Raw genomic sequence first — 17,183 nt, 5'->3', positions numbered from 1 at the left:
TTTAGTGTACACATTAATCTTGCCAAACACTTCATTAGTTTATTTGGCATGCACATGATCCAAAATAATGCTTTCTTTTGTTCTTTACTGTCAGCATTCATTCATCTACTTGCAGTGAGTGGATCCGAGAAGCTCATACCCACTGAATCCAATGCAAGTAGGGTGTTAAGCATCATATACTGGAATCTGGATACAGTTAATTATTTAAGATTGCATGCAATCTTTGTTAAGTATCACCATTATAGTATTGATATTTGTTCATGTATAGTTTAGTTAGCTAGTTAGACACATAACATTAATATATTTGTTCATGGATCTTTCATAATATCAAACAATTCAATGAGATATTTTCATGAAAATGCTACTCTGACTCTTGGAACTCAGATATTTGAGACCTCATCAATTTGGGTCACTTGCATGTCTTCTCACTTTTCACATAATCTTAACCCTCAAAAAAGTAATTTTTCATCAAGGTAAATCCTAAAATGGAAATTGTGCCACAACTCATCAAATTCTGGACCAGTAGATTCAGAAGGGCACCTCATCATATACTTGGTTGGTCAGACACTGTGCATCATCATGTTTGTCCTAACTGACCCTCCTTACTGAATCCTACAGGGCTACATGTGTCCATGAAGAGGCTAATTACAAATTTTAATTTCTACTCCATCTTGCATGCAGTTTTTCATTTCTTGTTACAGAATTATATATAATCAACATAATTTTTCTTTCTTTTGAGCAAAAGCTAACAGTTGCAATTGTCTACTTTCCAACACTTATTCTGCATTCCATTTTTTCACAGTTTACACCAGTAGCTGTTTGAAATTATAATACTTAAAGGGGGTGCAACATGTTGGAGTGCATGAGCATCCCTATCTTTTCCATATGATTAGCATAGTCTCCTTATGACTAGGCAAGAACTAGTTGATGCTGAATCTATGCTCTTTACAAGATGCATAGCTAATATTCGTTTGGATTTTAGTTTGAAAATGACTCCTTACAACGAATTTCCAAATAATGATTTGTATTTGGAATGAGGCCAACCCAATTATAGTGGTGCAACATCATGCATGGTTTTAGAATATCAACTTGGAGAAATTGGCTAGACCTATATTGGGACCTTCTTTGCTAATATCTTGCAAGTAGCCATAAGAACTCAGTATATTCCAAAAAAGGGCCAACTAATAAATAACAGTGAGAAAATAATGGTTCATCTTTCATATTATGAATATTAATATTCGTCATTCCAAAACCTTTGTAAGTTGCACCAACCTGGTCCTCTCAGTAGTACAATTAATGTATACGGATTCTTCTCTTTATTGGAAGGAAAATCCGTTTCAGTGTTGATTTCGTGTCTTTCTGGTTAAAATTCTTTCCACTGCTAAAGGGAAAAACAAATATTCCTTCACCAAATATCTCTGCTTTTTGAACCAACTAGTGTAACAATTATGATTGGCTCTAAGCTATGTTCAAACATCTCTTGGAGAGCTCCATCAGACAATTAAACGTCTAATGAAAAAGAAAAATAGTGTCTACTAGTGGTGTGACAGACTTTTTTATAAAAAATTTCATGTAGGCGTATGACTACTTTTTTCTATAAGAGTCTAGTTTCGATCCAGGAACAGTACAGACATTTATTAAACTCTTGGTTTAGGTTTTATATATAGAAACTTTTATGAGTATAGATGGTATAGTTATAGAACCTTCCAATATTAATAAAATGATTTGTTTCAATTTTGTTCTTATATTTTCTTGATTGTTATTGTTGAAAACCAAACAATTGGCATTATTTGTAGGGACAAGAAAAAGAAAGTCAAGATGTTGACATGGCCACCAAGTTTGACATCGAGAAGTTTTTCAGGGAAATTAACTTTGGATTGGGAAGAATCTAAGATAGAAGTCATCTTGATATAACAATGTTGTATTGATGCTTTGAAGGTTGATGTGAACATCTCAATGCCTATGTCTCAGAAGGAGAAGGCTGGCATGATCCACAAAGCCAAGAGCATAAAAAATTATGTCTTAGTGACAAGGCACAGAGGGAAGTTGTTAATGAAAAAACTATCGTGACAATGTGGGTGAAACTTGAGTCATTGTATATGATTAAGTCCGTGGCACAGAAACCATGTTTGAAGCAACAATTATATTCGTTTAGGATAACCGAGTCAAGAACAATGGAGGAGGAGCTAGCGAATTTCAACAAGATTATGGATTACTTGGAGAACATTAAAGTGAAGCTTGAGAATGAGAATGAAGTTTTACTTTTTCTTAACGTCTTACCAAAGACGTATGAATATTTTAAAGACGCTTTATTATTTGGGAAGATCAGACCATTACTCTTGAGGAAGTGAAAACCTCAATAAGGACTAAGGAGCTTCATTGGGATGCATGAGTTATAAAAGGTGGTTGGAAGGTTTAAGATGCATGAATTTGAGCTTGTGGGAGCACCTTTAGGACACCTCAATTACCCAAACTCCTAGTACACAGGAATGTAGGAGAAAGATGAAGACTACTCCATAAGCTAATGGAGTTATTCAAATTCTTCCTTAAATTCAATGAATGAACTATAAAACAAAGGACAAGATGGACATTTAAAAAAAGGAGGTGCTGAAAGAGAGGTCCAAGATAGAATTTATTTTATTTAAATCAATTTTTAAATATTATATAAAACGGGTTTCTAAATTAATTTTAATAATGTGTTTTATATTAAAACATGTATTACAGTAAAAGAAAACAATTTGAAAAAGTAGGAATTTGAGCACATTTTTTTTGTCTCCTTATAACATACAATTTTATCACAACTATTTTATATTATAAACCAATTTCTTAAATACTCGTAAATTTTTTCACTCTAATTTAAGGTTTCTCAAATTAATTACTTTATAAACTTCTATGCTGTCTCATTCCTATTTATCTTAAATTTCACTAATTTATACTTTCAAATTCGTTTTGTTATATAGTGACTTTCAAAATAGTTCAAAACAGTTAACGTTATGTATATGTTTTTACATTAATGACACATGCATTATACACACATATATTTATTAATTAATTAATTTATTTATATCTTTCAAAATCTATATTAATAAAAAATACTTGTTATAAAGACATCTATTGAAAGATTATGCTCAAGTTAGCCCGAAAAATAATTCAAGAATCATTTGAAGGAGAAAGTTTTTTTACTCGTACCAATAAAATGAATTAGTTGTAACTTGTAAGAGTAACTTAGTGTATGCTCAGATTAAAGTTGGAAAAGTTCAAAAGTTTTAGTACTCGAAAGTAAAAAAAAATAGTTCTTCATTTGTTATGTTGGAATAACTTATTGTACTTTGAAATCTATAAAATTAGTTTTGAAACTTTAATAGCTAAATTGTGTACAAGTTTGAAATGGTGTTTGATAATGGCAATATTTTGTGCGTGCCACACAAAATCTATGGTTGATGTGATTGTGTTCTTCTAATGTTAAAACATGGGTGAGTTCAGTGTTTAAGAATGTTATCCCAGAAAGAGGTTTTCGGTGTGATTTGAATTTTCTTTGCCCTTATTGCATGCCTAGTAAACATGTTCTGTTCCAATTGATGTGACAATGATTTCAATAAACTAGATCCAGGTTGATCTCAACCACTAGTTAGTTTTAGATGTTGAATAATATATAAGTGGATTTTAAATTTAACTTAATCTTATAAAATTGATTTATAATAAAGTAAAATTTGTATCCACTTATATGTTATGAAATGTCTTTATTTCATGTAGATATTCAACATATTCTTTCCACTTCGAGACCTATTAAGTCAACTTGTGCGTAAAATTATAACTTGTGGATGGTTCAATAACAGTTTAATAACAAGTGACATGATAAGTTTAACAAATTCTTATTGAAATATGTTTTGAATGACTCTAATACATGAACTATAAGTTTAACTAAACCTTATAAAATCGGTTTATAATAAGATATTTGCATCCACTTATACTAAGAAATAATCACTTTTAAATTCAAATTCAAATTATATCAATACTGAATATATATATATTTATATATATATATATAATATAGATAGTAATTTATTAAATTTAGGTCCCTTCTTATTAGTATGACAAATAAAATCATATTTGTTATAATTGTCTAAATTCATTTCAGCTTTATATTCATATATCTCTATAATTTTTTCTATTTTAAATTATTTTACTTTTTTTTACTTTTTGATCCTATATTTCAAAAGTTGTACAATTACAATTTCTTAATTATTATTTAAATTAAAAAGAATAAGATGTGCCTTCTTTTAATGTTAAATTTTTTATAACTTTTTTTTTCTTTGTTATGATTTTTCTTTTTTCTAAACAAAATATTTAGATACATATGATTACTACAGCTGAGTGTGTCCATTTAAACTTGCAAATGCACTAACCCACATTACAATAAAAGTCTACACCTGCATTTTATACAAACTTCAATTTTAATAAATCGTATATTGAGGCACCAACAAAAATATAATTAGTTCTTTTTTTAATATACTTCAAATACACTTTTAATTTTTTTTCTAAATTAAACTAAAATCAAATGCAAAATACATTAAATATTAAATTATATAATAAAATATAATTTTTTTTACTGCTTTCTTACAAACTACTTATATTATTAAAAAATAATTTTAATTCTAACTTAACCTTATTATTCAATAATTTATAAAATGATATTTGCACTCATATTTATATATAAAATATTTTTATCTGGATTTTCACCATGTATGAAAATTCTAATTTAATTTGTGATAACTCTTTATTTCTCATTTCACCAATTTTCAGTTGGTCAAAAAGTTTTCCCTACTAAACAATAAATTCCAATAATTGTCATGCCAACATTTTCCTTCTTACCAGAAACAATCACTTGCAAAATCAACTCCTTTAGTTTAGTTAAGATCAGTCTTTCAAAATATTAAGATTCATTTCAAAGATTACTTCTACGACACAATTTCTCTACATTCAAACTAAAACTGAAAGTCTTGATACACAATAAATAAGATTACTTATGAACAAAATTATACATTGAAAGAGACTCAAACTGCAGAATTGTCAACATCTTTAGCAGTGGTTCCCTGTGAAGACTGAGACATGTTGCAGTAATGTGTTGTGAAATGTGAACTGTGACAGTAGTGGGGCCCTGCATAGTTTACCTCTCAGTTCACCCAATGGACCATAAAAACCCTCCATCATCAGAAACATAGCAGATTTTATAACACAACATAACATAGCAGATTCAACTGAGAAACAAGTGAGAAACAAGTGAGAAAGAGATGAAGAAGGTGTTTTTTCTTGCAATTGTGGTGGTGGCAGTGGTGGTGATGGAGGTGAGTCCAAAGGCAGAGGGTTTGAATTGTAGCCCTGTGGAGCTGAGTCCTTGTTTGGGGGCAATAACTTCCTCATCTCCACCATCAAGCACCTGCTGCCAGAAAGTGAGGGAACAAAGGCCATGTCTCTGTGATTACCTCAAAAATCCAAGTCTCAAGAACTATGTCAACTCTCCTGGTTCCAGAAGGGTTGCTAGCTCTTGTGGGGTTCCCTTCCCAACTTGTTAGGCACCTTCATGTTCATCATCATCTTTGCTTCGTATACTATACTATACTGTATAATAGTATAGTATAATAATACCATGTAATGTACTGTAATAAACCCTCTCTGTTTGAGGATGTTTCTGAGTGCATGTTAGCTTTGACAAATTAAGATCATTATGTGTATGAATGAGATGTTTGAAGAAGTTAATGGAATATATTTGGTGTGTATTTGGGTTCTTGGTCCCCTCATTTTACCTTTTTCTTTTGTTCTTTACAAACACTATTTTTGGTCAACAATTGAGTGGGTGGTGGTGCTTGATGAATGGCAAGGTTTTTTCATTTTATTTTATTTACATTTTTTCATTATGAAAATCTAAGAATTAAAGAAAATTGTGTTCATATCAACTCGTATACGAGACTATATAGATAAGCTAAAGAAATGATCATTAGGATAAATTTGAAATGGATCTGATAAGATATTAAGAAATGAATTTAAGTCTGATTCAACTTCATAAAACTGACGTATAAGATGAGATTTACACCCACTTGTATATTATGAAATGTTCTAATACTTAGTCGATGTGGAATTTCCAACATTTATAAACTGGTCTATTTTAATTTGTGATTTGTTCAAAATAAATATTTGAACTTTTATTCTTTTTCTCATTTTTGGAATTACAAAAGATTTTGATGGCAGCTCAAATAGCAATATGGGTATTGATACAATTTTTTTAAAGGATATATGGGAATATAAGAGTTTTGCAATAACCAAATAAAAAAGTTTGTTTTTTTTTACTTTTTAATTTTTGTATGATGATAAAAAATATTTATCTGAATATATCTTTTTCTACTTTCACCCAATTCAATCAATAGTTTGACAATAAAATTAATGAAAAAACAAACAGAAATATTAAGTGTAAGTTTGAACAAGTTTGTTTATATGTAATTTTACCATAATAAAAAAATGAAATGAATTTCTGTGTAGGATAAAATTAACTTATGTGTAGATTAAATTTATTTAATTTTTATTTCTTCTTTTTAGATACAAAAATTGATACAAATTCAAATCCAATTAACAGAAACAGTTATTTTACAAAAGATGGGTACCAAATATTAAAACTTTGGGAAAAAATTATTATACTGATTAAATTTTAATTTGAGAAAACTAATCTCAAAGATCTTTTATGAATTATTTATGAAACAGGTTATTATCACACCAACTTGGGTTAGCTTTGCTCTTTTTGCGCAAGATCATTGCTGGTATACAGACTGGGCTGAGGCCCAAAAACAGATTCCATGCCTAAAAAAATAAGACCTTTTCTTCCTGCACACCCATAATTTTCAGCTGCACCTTCTTAATCTTTTAAATGACAATTTTACCTTTCATAAAAGCGACTTATGGATTATTTGTTCCCTCCCTAATTTTTAGAATATGATTTTCCAAATAAAAATTTCCAAAACAGAAGTTTTGGAATAAGATTTTTAGAAAATATTCTTCAATATCATACATTCTAGCTCAAGTTTTTTGGAACAAACTTTATGGAACATATGTATTTTAGATTATATAATTTAGAAGGTATTTTTAAATTCAAAATACCTTTCAGAAGTGTTTTTTTGAAATAATTGAAACAAGTTTTCTAAAATATATGATAATTTTTAGAATAAATCTTTTAGAACAAATTTTCCGAAACACATAAAATGCATTTTGAAATGAGTTTTACAGAATAATAAATTTTTAAAACATATAAGAAACTTTTGGGAGGAACTTTTTTTAAAGCTAACTCTCTTTTTCTTCTTCCTCTCAAACAGTGTAATAAAGAATAGAAGTATAACAATGATGCAACAACGATAACGGTGACAACGATTGAATATTTTAGTCTTTTTATATTATTTTGGGAGTCCAGTTAGTAATAATGGAGTACAAAAAGAAAAGGCTGAAAATATAGAGGGAGGCAAGCAAGGAGAGAAATAGCTCGGGAAAAAGGATTCACTAGTAGGATTTCCACCCGACTGTTTCTTCCTGCACCTCCATACCTTCTACTCTCACCTCCATAAATTTTCAAATTTCCAAAAATACCTCTCTATAATATTCCAGATTACGTAATTTGGAAGTCATTTTTCAAATTTGTAATTAGCTTCCGGATTATATAATCCGGAAGCCTTTTTTCAGATGCATGATTACTTTCCAGATTATATAATCCAGAAGTCTTATTTAGCTTCCGGATTATGTATTTCGAAAATCTTTTTTCAAATGAGTTTTTGGATTACATAATTCGAAAACTACTCTATGGGGTGACACAAGAAGGATTAAAATGTATTTTCATGTTGTATATGAAGGTGGATATCTCATACAAATTCTTATTTAATTTGTGATAACTCTTTATTTCTCATTTCACCAATCTTCACTTGCTCAAAAAGTTTTTCCTACTATTTCTTATTTCTTATTTGGGTGGTGATATTTTGACCCTGTTCCACTTTACACTTCCTACAAAATATTAATATTTGTAATTAAAAAAAAAATTAAAAGAAGAAAATTTTTTCTTAATGAAAATATAATCAAAATAATTAAAATATTAATATTTATTAGAGTGTAGAATGGGTGTGAAAAAATTATTTTTTTTCTTATTTAATTTGTGAAATGTGAACTGTGAGAGTAGTGGGGCTGCATAGTTGACCTTTGAGTCCACCCAATGGACCATAAAAACCCTCCATGATCAGAAGCATAGCAGATTCAACTGAGAAACAATTCAGAAACAAGTGAGAAAAGATGAAGAAGGTGTTTTTTCTTGCAATTGTGGTGGTGGCAGTGGTGGTGGTGGAGGGTTTGAATTGTAGCCCTGCGGAGCTGAGTCCTTGTTTGGAGGCAATGTCTTCCTCATCTCCACCAACAAGCATCTGCTGTCAGAAAGTGAGGGAACAAAGGCCATGTCTCTGTGGTTACCTCAAAAGTCCAAGTATCAAGAATTATGCAAACTCTCCTGGTTCTATAAGGATTGCTAGCTCTTGTGGCATTCCCTTCCCAACAACTTGTTAGCCACCTTCATCTTCATCATCTTTGCTTCATATACTGTACTATACTGTATAATACTATAGTATAATACCATCTAATCTACTGTAATAAGCCCTCTCTGTTTCAGGATGTTTCTGAGTGCATGTTAGCTTTAACAAGTTAAGATCATTATGTGTATGAATGAGATGTTTGAAGAAGTTAATGGAATAAATTTGGTGTGTATTTGGGTTCTTGGTCCTCTCATTTTACCTTTTTCTTTTGTTCTTTACAAACACTAATTTTGGTCAACAATTGAGTGTGTGGTGGTGCTCATTCATGAATGTTTGTGAGAGGTCCACTTTGAAAGGGTCTCCTAACATTTTAGGTCTTTGGATTCAACTGGTCAAGTAAGCTAAGGTTTTTTTTTTTTTTTTTTTTCATTTTCTCATTCTGAAAATCTAAGAACATAAGAGTGTTCATACCTACACTAACAACTCGTTCGTGAGACTATATAGATAAGTTAAACAAACAATTGCTAGGATAAACTCGAAATGAATCTGATATAATATTAAGAAATTGACTTTAAATTTGATTTAACTTCGTAAATCTGACTTATAAGGTGAGATTTGCATTTATTTATATATTATAAAATGTTCTAATATCTAGTCGATGCATGATCTCCAACCGTTATAAACGGATCTATTTCAATTTGTGACTTGTTCAAAGTAAATATTTTGACTTTTATTTATTTATTTTCATTTTGGAATTACAAAAGATTTTGATGGCAGCTCATATAGCAATATAGGAATTGTCATTTATAATGGTTAAATTTTAATTTGAGAAAACTAATCTCAAAGAGCTTTTATGAATTATTTATGAAACAGGTTATTATCACACCAACTTGGGTTAGCTTTGCTTTTTTTGTGCAAGATCGTTGCTGGTATACAGACTGGGCTGAGGCCCAAAATTCCATTCCTGAAAAATAAGACTTTTTCTTCCTCCACACCCATAATTTTCAGCTGCACCTTCCTAATCTTTTAAATGACAATTTTACCTTTCATAAAAGCGACTTATGGATTATTTGTTCCCTCCCTAACTTTTAGAATATGATTTTCGAAATAAAAATTCCAAAACAGATTTTTTTGGAATAAGGGTTTTAGAAAATAGATTTCAATATGAAATATATTAGCTCAAGTTTTTCGGAACAAACTTTATATATAGAACATATATATTTTGAATGGTATAATTTAGAAGGTATTTATAAATTCAAAAATATTTTTCAAAATGTATTTTTTGGAATAATTGAAGCAAGTTTTCCAAAATATATATGATAATTTTTAGAATAAACCTTTTAGAAGAAATTTTCTGGAACACATAAAATGCATTTCGAAATGAGTTTTACAGAATAATAAATTTTTTAAAACATATATGGAACTTTTGGAACGAATTAATAAATTTACTTTTTTAAGTATTAAAAATAAGAAAGTTGAGGGTTTTTTTTTCAAATGGTATAATTTCATTTGATATTTTATGAAATGGGCAAAAATTGTACAAATCGTACATATAGAATTATCCATTTCAGAAATTATACTATTTGAAAAAAAAAAACTAAAATTGATTAAAATATATATTAAAGTATACATGAGAGATAGTTAATTTGATACGTGTTGAACATGCATGCATTGTGTTGTGAAAGTTGAAACCTTCCCCAAGTAAAACTTCATCTCCAACAACACTTCCAGTTTCTGCATTTTTTTTAGTATTCTATTCTCTTCATCTCACCTTCAACCTTCCCCACATACCACCCTTCTCTTCTCTTCATCTCTTCTAACACTAATAATCCACTCTGCAAAGTCAACATCAATAACTCAACTCTCACAAATAATCACTTTCTCTTCTTCTTTTTTAACTCACTTTCTTTTCTACCTTTTTCAAATGGGATTATCCAAACATATTAAACATCATAATATATATTTATTTTTATTAATGTCATGCTATATATATGTAAATTTAAACATGAATAAATGTAAATTGAACACATACAATAATGTTCTCATATAGATCTTATCATATTATGATTCTCACACAATCATATAATCAAGAAGGAATAGGCACTTACCTTGATCCATGAGTGATCCTAATTGAGCAGTTACTTTATCTCCTTTGTCCCAATCTATGCAGAGACAGAACCCTATAACCTTTAGTTCCCAATCTCCATCAAATGCAGGTTTTCCATTAGGTATATCATCAGATATATATTTCTCACATTAACCAATGAGCCTTTAATTATATTATTATTATTAAATCATATTCGGGTCCAAAGCTCAAATTCTAAGTCGTGTGAGTCACTTTATAGAAATTAATTTACATAATTTCTTACAATATATGTTACCTTCACTCTTTTCCACATCCCAAAATTAACTTAGAATACAATTTTATATGAAATTCTCATCCCAAATACAGAAGTTTTCTCCCATCACTTCTCTTCCACCATTAGAACAAACATAACTTTCTTCAACACAACTCATATTAAACCACCTTTATGTTCTATGGGAAACATTTTCAACTTGTACTCACAAAATTACCCCATCAAATAAATTATTAGTCTTTGCGTATTATTTTCTTCCACTCAACTTTGGAATAATGGACTTCTCTTTTTGCAATTAACCTTCACCAGTTTTAGCCAAAGCTTGCTTGAAAATGATCAGTGATTTGGAAGACAGTGACATGGGAAGAGGAGAAACATCATAATGCATTAATTAGTGCCTATAGTGCATTGAATCTATGGTCAACGATGTTTATAAACCCTAAACATTATATTAAAAAGTCAAAGAAAATTGGCAATGATTGTTCATAAAATTATTATCTCACCATAGAAGAACCTTCATGTGAAACACATGTGTTGGGGTTGAGAAAACACGTTTGAAGTAGAGTTGTAGGAGAAGAAAGTTTAGTTGATTATTTCTTCCTCTTCTTTAGAGTGTCACCTTCTCTCCCAACAATTTATCTTAATTTCCTCTTCATTCAATGAAGGGAAGTAATTGAGACAATTTTTCAACAACTATAAACCTAATTCATGTGAAAAATGTGATATAGAATATACAACACTTTCTTGTGTAAAATATGAAAATAAATGGAGTGTCCTCAAATAAAGTTTGTATCTATTTATATATTATAATTTAATATTTAATGTGAAATATTTCACACATCTTCTCGTGTCGAGAATTAGATATCTAAAACATGAAACTGTCAAAAAATCTAATAACATGTGACACGATCAATTGTTGAAGATCCTACGTTAACTAGAGATAATAACATTTTGTAGTATATAAATGGATGCAAATTTTATTTTATAAGTCGATTTCATAAGATTGATGTAGACTTAAAATACACTTCTTAATATAATATAAAGCTGACAAATTTATTAGAATAACATTTTAATATTAAAAAAGTACACCAAAGTCATCAATGTTCAGTTAATAATTCAATGGTCTGTTAACTAACTATTGCATTTACACATTTGAAGTTTGAAACATTTTTATGGAAAATTATTTAGCTAAGATAACAAAGGAGAAGATAAATATTGTGTAGTACGAATTCAAATATAAGAACAAAATAATATTTTTAATTGAAATTGTATGTAGTATCATCACTTTACAACTCTAAAGCTAAAAACAATGTTCATGGTTAAAATTGAAATTTATACAAATAAGATTAGAAAAACATATAACACTAGTTTTTATACTAATCTTCAACATAGACAAGATGATTAACAATAAATTCAAATAAAGAAAATTATACTAATTATAGGAATTCTTTAGGGTGATGAAGTTGTAATTGTAAGTGGGTTTTATAATTATTATAAAAGGGCAGATTGCAGGTAGGGTTAATTAAGCACTTAATTAGAGAAATAACTTGAAAAAAAAAATGTTGACTTTGAGAGTTAATTAAGAAGTGTAAATTGTTGTTTATATAAATACATATTTCCCAAATGATTATAATACTTATAAAGTAGTTATATTGTCCAAAGCAAAAGTATTATGAAAAACAACTTTCAAATTTCACATTCATTACTCCATTGAATCTAAGTAATCCACTATAAGCTTTTTTACAATCGGTTTAAGACCTCATTATTTATTAAGAGATTTGCTAAAACAAAGTAATCATGTCTATTTATATTTTCTATAGTGATGATAATAATATCACATTATTATTTTTTACACCATGTGATAATAAAATAAGATACATTAATTGTTTTTCATATAAAGATATATATAACAATTACAACGTTTTAAATAGTTTTAATTGCTAAACAATCTTTTCGATCACGATGTGTTGTCATCCTTGACTCAACACTCTTGAAGAATGACACATTAAAATGTAGAATATTTGTTCTATAATATTACATTATTGAAGATAAAGAAGCACATGATAAAACAAAATTATTTTATACCATGCTTCATGAATTATGCTCCAACATCTCAATTTTTTTAAACCATTCTCATCCACAAATTTAGTAGTTGTTAAGAAAAAAACGTACATATTCATTAAAAAAAATTGTATGGTAGTCTCACTTGTTTAAATATTTATTTTCTCTAGTTTAACAAATAAATCTTGTTTTGTCTCATTAAAAAGAGATAGTTCATTGACTCACTAAGTTTTTTTTTTAAGAATATATATCTTTTAAATATAAATATTCTTTAAATCTTAATTAGTTATAATTGATACCTCTAATTCAATAAAAATAAATAAAATCTTACCTCTACACATTAAACTATTTAATTATAATAATAATTTAAACTTATTTAGAAATAAAAGCAATTTAAATTGCAATAAGAATTTGTATTTATATTTTCAAACAATGTAATACAATTTTTTTTTATATATTGTTTTATGCAGTCAAAAGTTATTATTCATTTTCATCAACATTATTTTTATATAGGCTCGTATCAAATTCATAATAATCAAGATTTATATAATAATTTTTAGTTTATGTAAGAAGATTTGAATTTCACCCCTATAAATAGAGTGCATTAAGATTTGAGCTTTATTCTGAATATTATAGCGTAGCGTGTGATTAGTCCCACATCGCTCATTATGTCTTCCAATCTCTCTGTGATACTCCCTCGTGTTCTCATCGTTTCCAGAAGAACACTTCGCAAGAACAAGTTCGTGGATTTCGTCGGTAACCAACTAACTAACTTACAAATCTTTGTTCAGAAAATTAGCAGCATTTGAATCATCATCCTCACCATTGTTGTTTTCTGTTTTTCTTCAGGGGAATACCACCTTGATCTGATAGTGAGCTATGGCGCAGTACCTGTGATCGTGCCTCGCGTTTCCGGGGTCCACACCTTGCTAACCAGCTTCGAGCCAATCCATGGCGTTCTTCTCTGCGAAGGAGAAGACATCGAGCCATGTTGGTACCAGCAAGACGACCATGGCTCTGATCTCTCGCCAGAGGAGTTGGAAGAAATCAGAAGGCTTCATTCCAGTGATACTTCCATTGACAAAGAGAAAGACTCCATCGAGTTGAGCCTTGCCAAGTTCTGTCTCGAGAGGAACATTCCCTATCTGGGTATCTGCAGGGGCTCCCAGGTTCTGAATGTTGCATGTGGGGGTACCCTTTACCAGGACATTGGAAAAGAGCTTTCAAAAGGGTGTGCGGAGAGTGATCGAGTGATGCACATAAACTACGATGATTATGATGGGCATAGGCATGGTGTGAAGCTTGTGGAGAGCACCCCTTTGTGGAAGTGGTTTCATGAGGAAGGAAAAGAAGGGGAAGAAAGGGAGATTTTGGTTAATAGTTACCACCATCAAGGGGTTAAGAGGTTAGCACAACGTTTTGTTCCTATGGCCTTTTCTGCTGATGGTTTGATTGAAGGGTTTTATGACCCTGATGCTTATAGCCCTGAAGATGGCAAATTTATCATGGGATTGCAATTTCACCCTGAACGTATGAGAAAGCCTGATTCTGATGAATTTGATTACCCTGGTTGCCCCTTTGCCTATAAGGTAGCTTTTGTTTCTGCTTTTAAGAGATCAATTTTGATATACACTGATCACAGATTTGTCTAATAATGCATTGTTATTATCACGCAGGAATTTGTGAAGGCTGTGATTGCTTATCAGAAGAAGCTCAACAGTTTAACATCTGTGCCAAAGCCTGTGAAACTTAACAAGGAAATGGAGAACAAGAGGAAAATCATAGTGCGTAGCTTTTCCCTTGCCAAAAACCTCTACACCATGGGCCGTGGGAATTGCTCCTCTAAAGATTCTGAACTTGAAGTTGGAGCAGAGTTTTTGGAGGTACAAAATTTCACACCTTTCATGTTTCTCTTTCAATTTCGGCTAAATGCTCTCAGTTTTCTTCTTCTCTTCATTTTGGTCATTCTCTCAATTAACCATGCTAAGAGTGTTTGTTAGTCTTGGATGATGATGCAATGTTCATGTGATGTGATGTCTCTTACAACTAGATCTATTCTTTATCAGTAAATTGATAGAAAATGAACTTAGTTTGTGCATACCTTAAGAATCCAAAGTGGAAGCTAATAAACTTAGAGACCAAAAACATTGGAACTAAATGATAAGATTGATTTTGGCCTTTATGAGCATGGTAAAACATTGGGATAAGCAATTTGGATTGCACCAGAAGTTTCCCTTTTGAGTTGTTTGATTAAGAATGGAAGTGCGTTTGAATTTGCAGTCAAACACAGTGTTAAGTGTGCAGCAAGAGAATCGGTTGAAGCAAATGGGAGCAACAGTGAGGAATGCAGGGTCATATGTGGAGAGAGTGAAGGTGAATGAGGGAAGAGAGAAAATGGCCAAAAATGTGATGGGAAAGATGTCAGTGGAGCAGCTGTCTGATCTGCTGACTTTCTACCGCACCATGGGACAGATTTGCTCTCAAATTTTGGAAAGAAAGCTGCATGACGTTGTGAATGACTTCAGTTCTTGACCAAAACTTTGTTTCCTCTTACCATGCAACATTACTTGTTCTTCTTTTTGGTGTCTTTTAGCATGTCACTCACATGAATCTTGTGTTCTGTGCTGCCTCCTTGATTCCCTCTGTTCATATTTCAACTTTTGCCTTAATTTCCTCTCCATGAAAGTGATGTTCATCTCTCTTGCTTTGCTTCTTATTTTAGTTTCTATGTAACAAAATAAGACAGTTTTTTATTATGGTTCAAATTAGCTGCCACAGATGTTTCATAACTGTACAATCAATCCAAGTCACTGTCTTCCACCCAACAAATGGATATCAACTAAAATCACAACTGGCACCAACTAAAAAAGATTTACAATGCTATCTGTGTTTACATAATATTACACATTACACATTGACTAAAAATTAAAATACTTTAGAGTATATAAATAGATACAAATTTTACCTTATAAATCGGTTTTACCGATTTTATAAAATTGAGTTGGATTTAAAGTTAAAGTTATTACATCTCTAGATTATTATTATTTGTAGTTACTCACAGTGGTTGTAGCTCTTTCATCAAAGAAAGTGTGTTTGAGTTTTGATTTTAGACCGTGATTAAGATTAAGCTGGTAGAATTTTGAGATTAACTCACCCATTAAATGCATATAAATTAAATGTATGTAATGAGAAATAGTAACAGAAAATATTTTTTTATTCTCTTTTATTCTTGAGATAACGTTAAAGTTCGGGTTTTTGACCATGATGGAGTTTTTTTTTTTTGTTTTTACTAAAATGGGGTCCGTTTAAAAAAAATTACAAATTTAGGCGTGCCAATTTGGCACGACTTCATATGCACAAAAATCTTTGGTTTGCACAAAATTTCTGAAAAATTCTCCCGAAATGGTTTTTTCGGGAAATTCCACGTAATTTGGAACAAAACGCGACAGATTTCAGGTCAAACGGATGAGTATTCACCCAGGAAAAAAAATCAAACAGTTTCACACACGAACGAACCATCCTTTCAGCCCGGGCAATGATGAATAAAAAATTTATTGCGAATCTTGTGGGACGAGTCAGAGGCTCAAATCTCAGCCAAAACTCAATAGACATAATGACGAATGTCTGGTAAAACATTCAGACCAAAATACCCAAGGAGTAAGGCGCATAAATCCCAGACCGAGAGTGAACAAAACCGGTTTTCCGAAAACAAAACGTCCTGGCTTTTCTTCCCCGTATCTTCCTTCTGTGATTTATTTATGGACGTGCCTCCTTACCTGGGTGCAAACAACATACGAAAGTACTTGTGTGAATTTTTCAACGCAATACGGACCCGGAAAAAAATTGCAGAAAGTAGGGCAAAATTTCACAAGTTTTGCTCGAAGATAGCCTTGGTTTGCACAAAATTTCTGAAAAATTCTCCCGGAATGGTTTTTTTCCCGAAATTCTGCGTAAGAATCTCCACCGAATTTGCGACAAAACGCGACACATTTCAGGTGAAACGGATGAGTATTCACCCAGGAAAAAAAATCAAACAGTTTCACACACGAACGAACCTTCCTTTCAGCCCGGACAGTGATGAATAAAAAATTTATTGCGAATCTTGTGGGACGAGTCTGGGGCTCAAATCTCAGCCAAAACTCAATAGACACAATGACGAATGTCTGGTAGACATTTCAGACCAAAATACCCAAGGAGTAAGGCGCAGTAAGTCCCA

General features: G+C 30.8%; 1 protein-coding gene across 1 annotated transcript; it reads left to right on the top strand.

The window, feature by feature from the left end:
* The first annotated feature begins 13,557 nt into the window (after positions 1-13,557).
* Positions 13,558-15,732, top strand: LOC137836639 (putative glutamine amidotransferase GAT1_2.1). Its single transcript, XM_068645309.1, has 4 exons — positions 13,558-13,723; positions 13,817-14,556; positions 14,644-14,850; positions 15,248-15,732. The coding sequence occupies exons 1-4, from the start codon at positions 13,636-13,638 to the stop codon at positions 15,497-15,499; spliced, it is 1,287 nt and encodes a 428-aa protein (XP_068501410.1). The 5' UTR covers positions 13,558-13,635; the 3' UTR covers positions 15,500-15,732.
* Positions 15,733-17,183: the final 1,451 nt, after the last annotated feature.

This window comes from Phaseolus vulgaris, chromosome 4, assembly GCF_000499845.2.
Source record: "Phaseolus vulgaris cultivar G19833 chromosome 4, P. vulgaris v2.0, whole genome shotgun sequence".
NCBI classification, from domain to species: Eukaryota; Viridiplantae; Streptophyta; class Magnoliopsida; order Fabales; family Fabaceae; genus Phaseolus; species Phaseolus vulgaris.
The sequence above is the reverse complement of the archived record's forward strand: the minus strand, read 5'-3'. Positions and strand labels throughout refer to the sequence as shown.

What these genes read in the sequence shown, in the direction of transcription:
- LOC137836639 (XM_068645309.1), top strand. Translation starts at nt 13,636, where the DNA reads ATGTCTTCCAATCTCTCTGTGATACTCCCTCGTGTTCTCATCGTTTCC. An exon ending in GTTGCCCCTTTGCCTATAAG is followed by an intron (nt 14,557 to 14,643) that starts GTAGCTTTTGTT and finishes ATTATCACGCAG; the next exon opens with GAATTTGTGAAGGCTGTGAT. An exon ending in TTGGAGCAGAGTTTTTGGAG is followed by an intron (nt 14,851 to 15,247) that starts GTACAAAATTTC and finishes TTGAATTTGCAG; the next exon opens with TCAAACACAGTGTTAAGTGT.